Here is a 7650-nt window from a genome sequence, read left to right as displayed (position 1 = left end):
GATTACCTACATTTGATAGTTGAAGCATCTGAGGGTCATGTGATCACCATTTGCAACCTTCCCAGCTTGCTTCCAAAAAGCAGTCAATGGGGGAAGCTGGGTTCACTTACACCCTGTGAGTCACTTAACTGTCACAAGCAAGGTCATAAAATCAGGCACAACTCAATTTTAGCCACTGCCTTGCTTAGTAACAAATTCTGGTCCCAATTGCAATCATAAGTCCAAAACTACCTGTAAACAAATTCAAATTTCACATATAGAAAACCAAATGCATCTCTAAGTTTATCACTATTCAAAGCTAAAGCTGCACTGAATCAGATGCAAATGATTAGAATATCATTAAGAAAGAATTTGGAGGAACATGTCTTATTGGAGGTATCAAACTACATTTACCTCAGATGGTTTTCTCTTTGTTGTTGAAGTGTGTACTGCTACTATGCCTAAATTGAAAAGGCTCCCAGAGTCCTTCAGAAAGGTGCCTTAGAGCAGGGGATCTTGATTATTTTAAGACTTGTGGACTTCAACTCCCATAGTTCCTCAGCCAGCTGGATGAGACATTTTAGGAGTTGAAGTGCACAAGTCTTAAAGTGACCACAGTTAGAGAACCATTACAGAGTATGGGAAGACATTTTTAAAAATTGCCAAACAATTAGACACCAATTATTCCATTGCTTGTAAGATCATCTACAATAGAGATTTCAAACAACTGATAACTTGCCCAGGCCAGGCAATCCCATTAAGTTCAACCCAAGAGCAGAATGCAAGTTGTTGAAAGACATCTCTAGGGACTCCAGAATTTCACCACATGACCATCAGGTTGCTCTTACCATTACTGATGTTGAGGTGTGTGAGCCTATTGTTACAAAGCAGTTGCACAAATTAGATTTACACAGGAGGTGTATCAGGATGAAACTGTTGAACACCTAGGACAAAGTCCAAGACTTCTGGTACAATGGACAGACTAGATAGTGATAGGATCATTTGGCCACAGGACCAGAAGACACATTTTATAAAAACCAAAGAACCTGATGTCAACTATAAACCAGGTTGGTGGAAAAATAATGATTTAGGCTGCCTTGCTGCATAACAGCCTGCACAGCTTGTCAATCACAGGAGATACTGTGGGTTCTTCGTTGTACTAGACAGTGCTTGAGGATAATGGGAGGCCATCTGTCAGAAAACGGAAGTTGAACAGAAAGTGGACCTCACAACATGACTCTAAACATTCCAGTAAATGAACCAAGGAATGGCTGAAAAAATAAATTAATGGAGTGATCTAGAATGGCCAACTTAAATCTGGGGTCTTAGTCCCATCAAGATGCTGTCAAGTGATTTTAAAACAGGCTACGTATGCAAGAAACTCAAGCATTTCAACTGGTCGAAGTCTGAAAAGCTGGAAAAAATTCTCCACGAAAGAGTGGGCAAAATTATTCTAAAATTACTCTCACTGGATGTCAGAACCTGGGATATGGTTACAAGAAACACTTACACTTGAGGATATTTCTGCCAAAGGAGGTAATCAATACCTGGGATAAGAACCGTCAGTTGTTTTTTCCGAGAAAGAAACGGCATCTCTTATTTATTTAAATAATTGCCAAGTTTCATTTTACTGGATTGTTGTACGATGCACAGACACTTTCTGTCAGATAGGCTGCTATATAAATCTGATTAATAAAAATAAAGTCAATTTTTCATATTTTTGTTCAATTACATCACCATTTATCTTTTATGTATTGTTTGAATGAAAACACTGGTATGTCCACAAATGTTAAAAAAGGAAAAAACTTTATATGGGGTGCACTTATTTTTTTCACATGATTGTATAATATGTAGGCATATGTCTGTGCATAAACACACTCATGTAAGGAATACCCAAACACCCATTTGTAACACAGTTGCAGGTTGTTATCTGGAGTAGTGTTACGTATCCTTGCCTAAGGGAGAGCACAACGTTTCCATCAATTCTGCTCCTTTCTTTCTACGTCGAGCTACTTTTCTTCCTGAATGTGGATGTGAACTGATTGAAGCTTAAAAAAGGGGGGGGAGGGACCCAAATAGCACTCTTTTCTCATGCAGCTTTCAGGAAAGCAACAGGTAATTTTTCATAGATATCTAAGTTACTTGCCCTTTTCTACAATGTAGCTGTAACAATAGGCTTAAATGCAGAAAAATGTGTTTTTCAGAAAACGAATCAGAATTACACAGATTTTAATTCCAATTTCAACCAAGCTGCTTTATGAGAAAGGGGAAAAACTGTAACATTAATGCTGAACTAAACAATCACACCAGTATTAAGTTCTAACTGGTAAAAATATGGTGTAAAATCTAAAGTTGTCATCACAATATCTTTAAGTAGACAACGGCCAAAATATAATAAGTAATGCAGAAAAAAATGAAATACTGGGCTTGATCCCAGCAAAGCATAGTTCTTATAGTTCAGTTCTTCAATAGAAAAGCTTGTCAGTTCAAATAAAACAGATGTCAAATGAATGCAAAAATACAACTTAGAAAGCTATAAGGACTGCATGTTTTTGCTTTTCCTCTTTCTACAATCAAATGAAACACACAACTGTGGCCAGCTGAGATAATGATGAGGGAATGTTCTTAAATTCCGATGGATTAAAATCCATTGTCATAAAGTTATGATAACATTATGTTCAAGAAGAAAGGGATCCTATGCTCTCTAAATCCCAGTACTAATAAACATCTGCAGTAAATCTCAGACTTTCAGGTAAGTAGGTTACCTGCAAAAATGAAAAAGAAAAGTCCTGGCCTCAAACAGCTGCTATCCCAATTCCAGATTCATTTAATTAAAAATTACAACAAAAGCAACAAGTTAGTTTGCTAATAAACAATTTCTTGCACGAATCCCATAAAATCAGGTAACCAGGGGAAAAAAAAACCTGTTTAAATAGGCTAGCAAATTTGTAGAGGAATATAGGATAGTACGACATTCTGTATGTTACTAATTATGTCTTTTGCTCCCCCAATAAAGACACATTGTTCAACAGCATGTTCAAAAGACGTGCTTGTCATTCTTAATAAACAACTAGCATAAGAATACATAAGAGAAACAGGGTGGTATCTTTATATGATACACAAGTGTATGTTACAAGAATTTCATTAGGCACAGAAGCCTCAAGAATTTAAGGCCTCAACATCAGGCCAAATGAGAGAGAAGAGAGAGAGAGAAAGGGGAGGGGGGGGGAGAGAGAAGGAAGTGTGGTAGTTTGTACTTAACATCTAAAAATGTCACTTTTAAGGTCTTAATAGAAATTGATTTTCTTCTCCTTCTAAATCATAATTGCAGGACATCCCCCTCGAGGACATGTTAGTGTCCAAGCACAAGGAAACTGCAAACCTCCTTTTTTTTTAAAGGTCAAGCAAATATCCACCGTTTTCTGCTTCCAAGTTCATGAGCTTGAATGTAGTGGCCCACCCAGGCCAAGTCCACCAATTAAATTTGTTTTCTTCACATCATAAAAAACCCCAAAGTCAACCTATGGAACCTCAGAGCTCCTAAAGAAAAGAATGCAGCCTTCAATGTGTCCAGAAAGCTGATGCAAAAGGGTCGGATACACAATGGAAAGGTTCTCTTATTAACCAGAAGAAGCCTAAAAGGGCTTCTTAACTACACCAATTAAAAAAAAAAACTTTAGGCATCTCCTTTAGTGTAAAAGGCTGTACAATTGATCCTGGCCTCGTTGCCACTCTACCCGGCCCAGTTCCACCCTACACTTTTTCTGAACTGGGAGGGACGCTTTCAGTGCATGGTGCTGACATTGGCCACTGCAATAGCTTCTTGAATTTCTCGTATCACCAGAATCCGGGTAAGCATTTGCTCCATTTGCTCTCGACTGATTGGCTGGATGGAATACCAGATAGGACTATTGGGAGCCACTACTGGTTCAGGTGTCAAATAGAATGTATCATTTCTGCCTTTCACAGTTTGCGGGCTACAAAGAGAGAGAAAAAAAAAACATTAGTGTTTGCTTCGGAAAAACTATTAACACTATATTAGGAACAAAGAGCTGTTTCCTCTTCCTATCCATGAAATTCATACGCAAAATGAAATATAAAAAGCACAAATTAATCTGGTTTGTTGTAGATTATGAAATCAGATTAAAATAATCTATAATTAGAATAGAATAATAATAATTCTTATCAATAGAAACTTTAAACATATACTAGATCTTTCTTCCCCCCCTTCTGTCTTGCTGGTGACTCATTTAAAATAATTTAAAAAAATATGGACACAGAATACATACACCATATTTGATACAATCAATTGCCTATGTTTCTTTTCATCAAGGTGTCAAATACTTGTTTTAGTAATTGGAAGATTGCCAGTCAGCTTGGTGATTTCACAGGACTTTCAAATAAGAAACCTTCCCCACTATATACAGTAACTGCTTAAAGATATTCAGCAACTTCAGCAACAGCTCAGAGCCAGTAAGACTATAAGGTCAAAGAGAGATTTTTACCTGCTGAAATTATATTCTTGAGGTGCAATAGGATAATAGGTAATCTGGATATAATTTCAAACAAGTAAAAATAAGTCAAATATATATTGTATATATTGTCCAATCACTCCCAATTAGTTGATTAACAAAAGATTTATATAAATCAGGATGTTTCCCACATATGATTTAGTACTGAATTAAGCCTGGACAGGATATAAATTAAACCAAGAAAATAATTTAGATGACAGGTTTGAGATTCCTGTTTGCAAAACCTTTAATGTATCTGAAGCTTGTTCAAAGACTGTTTATTTTATTTGTTCATTTGTCTCCTTCACAGAGGGACTCTGGGTGGTGTACAAATAAAACAGGCCTTCAGCGCGCTAACCAGTCCCACAGTTGCATGCTCTTCTATGAGACTCAAGCAAGATGGCAGACCCAGTTCTTTAACATTTTCCAAAGGCCTGGAGGCTAGGGGCCTATCTCACCTAAGTGTATAGTGTTCCAAAGGGTGAGGGGCTACTACAGAGAAGGCTCTCTTGCAAGTTGGAATTCTTTAACTAATAGGATCTGCAACTTTCCTTACCTGACTTTTCTTCAGCCACATAATAAAATGTATGAATCAAGCATTTCCGTCACTGCAGGTTGTTCTCATTTAATGACAAGTGGGACTGGAATTTCTGCAACTAAGTCACACAATCCTAAATCTGATGTCACATGATTGCTCTGCTTAGCAATGGAAATTCTGACACTCCCAATTATCACTGTGTCATTAAGTATCAGATGTTGCTACCTATGACCTTCTGCTAACTTTCTCCACTTACTTTTCTTGTAGGAAGCCAGCAAAACAATTATAATAGCCACATTTATCTGGATGTTGCAGGACAACCTGTACCAAACTACCTATAGACTGAAAGCCCATGAAGATAATATTCAATGGAACAATTGTGATGGGAAAACTCACCATTTGAAGAGGTAGAAGTCATAGAGTTTTATAGGACACCTCAATGGGTTTTCAGGATTCTCTGTCTGCTCTGCATACATGTCATCTGTAACTGTAAATCAACCCCAAGATATATAGAACCAGTAAATACTTTCTTAGAGCAGGTGAACAAATCAATGTCAATGTTACTAATGTAACAAAGAACATGTTTTTTGTAATATCTGCTATCTTCATTATTGCATATACTACCAAATACTATATTCCAAAGTTATTAAAAATAAATAGGAGCCTTCTTAATAAGGCATTGCATGTACATTGAATGTAACTTATGAAAGGCTTGATGAATGACTACCAGAAACACTGAAAGTGAAAGCATCAACTTTACACACAACAAGGGGAATATTCAGATTCCCAACAGATCACATTCATGTGGTCTTTACCAGACAATTTCTGTTCTATTTATGTATGTAATAGATCCAAAAAAGTTCTGCAAAATGAACATAGCTAAGTATTAGAAATTTTCATTTTTCAGAAATTCTTTCTACCTTTCTGGCCTGCCTGGTGGATGCCAAGAGCCTTCAAATACCGGATGCTTGTACTCTTATCTTTAGGATTAGAAGGGTTCTTCTTAGTCTGCCTCAAGACTTTTGAAAAGGCCAGTTTCATATGTTGATCTACTGTTTTCAACAGGAAGTATCTGTACACACAGGAAAAGTGCCCATTGAGTTATATTCTCTGTCCCAAACCTGGAACACCCCCCCACACACACACACACAATATCCCCCCATATTCATCAATGATCAAACATTTATGGACCTAGGCATAGAGTATCTAGACATCAACAACGGTGTGTGTGTGTGTATGTAAAAACATGGTTACACATAAACAAAAGATTACTGCATTTCTATATTGTATCTAGGTAAAATCATTTTCAGAGAACAATATTCATTTATCAGAACAATTTGCTTCAACAACTAGGGGAAGCTCCATGTCCATGTTCAAAATAAAGAATAAAGTGCCCTTCAAATGATAGAACACTATAATAAAAAATGTATTCTTAAAGTATCAGGATGGTCTTTTCAGAAAACTGCAGCCAACATTTCTGAAACATTAAAGCCAGTTACCATAAAGGACAAAATAGCATTTCACGTCTCATGACTACAGGCTGATCATTCTGCAGACAGGATTGACTAAAAACCACTTATGGTTAATGACAAAAGCAGAATCTGAACTAGATATTTATTGGCCTGTAATTTCTTTGCAAATGTACTATGCCAGATGTAGATTTATGTTTAATTTACTTGATTGTTTGTTTATTAAAATTTTATGCCACCCATTTCCCCTACAAGACTACTCTTCCCCATTTTGCTACAACCTTGATCTTACTAATTCAAAATTCTTGGAAAAAATAGTATTCTGCCTATTTTAAAATAATTGGAATGGTTTTATTTAGGTCATGCTTCCATTGATACATACTTTGTATTAAAAAACATGAGAGTGGTTAACAAGGTAGCAGGAGAGTGAGCTCCCAGCTGTTTACACTCCCATAACATCTCTTCTGTCACATGGTTGGGAAGAACATATCCTGTGCAGATAAAAAGGAAACATCAATACAGAGATACCAAACTGATGTTCCTCCTAAGAAAAGATACAAACAGTGCATTTCTCAATAATGTAACAATAAGAGAGCAAAAATGTTTCTTGTGATAGCAAATTCAGCCAACTGTTTAGTTATTGTAAAATATTTACACACTTCACTCAACTGTCTATTTGAAGATTCTCTTACCCAATGAAGTGATCCTAGGCTGTACATCCTTGAGAACTTCGTGTAACCATTCAGTGAACCGTATGTAATAGAGATCTGAGAAAATGTCATCAACTCGCCCATTTTCAAATAAGTACTGCAAGAAACAATAGCACAAGGGATAAAATAAAACTTACCAAGATGTCCATTAATGAAATGAAATGACAAGCTGTATGTTTCATTTTATATTCAAAATCCCTACTAGTCTGAATTAAAATGTGCTTTTAAGTGAAAGCATTTCAGTTCAGGTTCAAATAAGATAATTTCAGAAAAATGGACTCCACAAATACATGCCCTTTACTTTCCTCAGACATCCAAAGATTTATGTTTAATATAATTTTAACCAGGGTTTAAAAAATCTTTCAAAAACATATTTCTATCATATGAAATCAAGGGTATTATCCTCACATTCATCCAAGCAGCGTGCAAGTTTCAGACATTAC

General features: G+C 36.3%; 1 protein-coding gene across 13 annotated transcripts in view; it reads right to left on the bottom strand.

The window, feature by feature from the left end:
- Positions 1-1768: 1768 nt before the first annotated feature.
- QRICH1 (glutamine rich 1) overlaps positions 1769-7650 on the bottom strand; it is a 36331-nt gene continuing 30449 nt past the window's right edge. For all 13 annotated transcript variants that reach the window (XM_070738084.1, XM_070738081.1, XM_070738072.1 and 10 more), the window contains 5 exons: positions 7190-7304; positions 6880-6988; positions 5949-6100; positions 5425-5515; positions 1769-3956 (listed from right to left, as the gene is read on the bottom strand). In XM_070738084.1, coding sequence (XP_070594185.1) covers positions 3764-3956; positions 5425-5515; positions 5949-6100; positions 6880-6988; positions 7190-7304 — 660 coding nt within the window. In that variant the 3' untranslated portion in view covers positions 1769-3763. The remainder of the gene's footprint in view (positions 3957-5424; positions 5516-5948; positions 6101-6879; positions 6989-7189; positions 7305-7650) is intronic.

The sequence above is a fragment of the Erythrolamprus reginae genome, chromosome 2 (genome assembly GCF_031021105.1).
Source record: "Erythrolamprus reginae isolate rEryReg1 chromosome 2, rEryReg1.hap1, whole genome shotgun sequence".
Taxonomy (NCBI): Eukaryota; Metazoa; Chordata; class Lepidosauria; order Squamata; family Dipsadidae; genus Erythrolamprus; species Erythrolamprus reginae.
The sequence above is the reverse complement of the archived record's forward strand: the minus strand, read 5'-3'. Positions and strand labels throughout refer to the sequence as shown.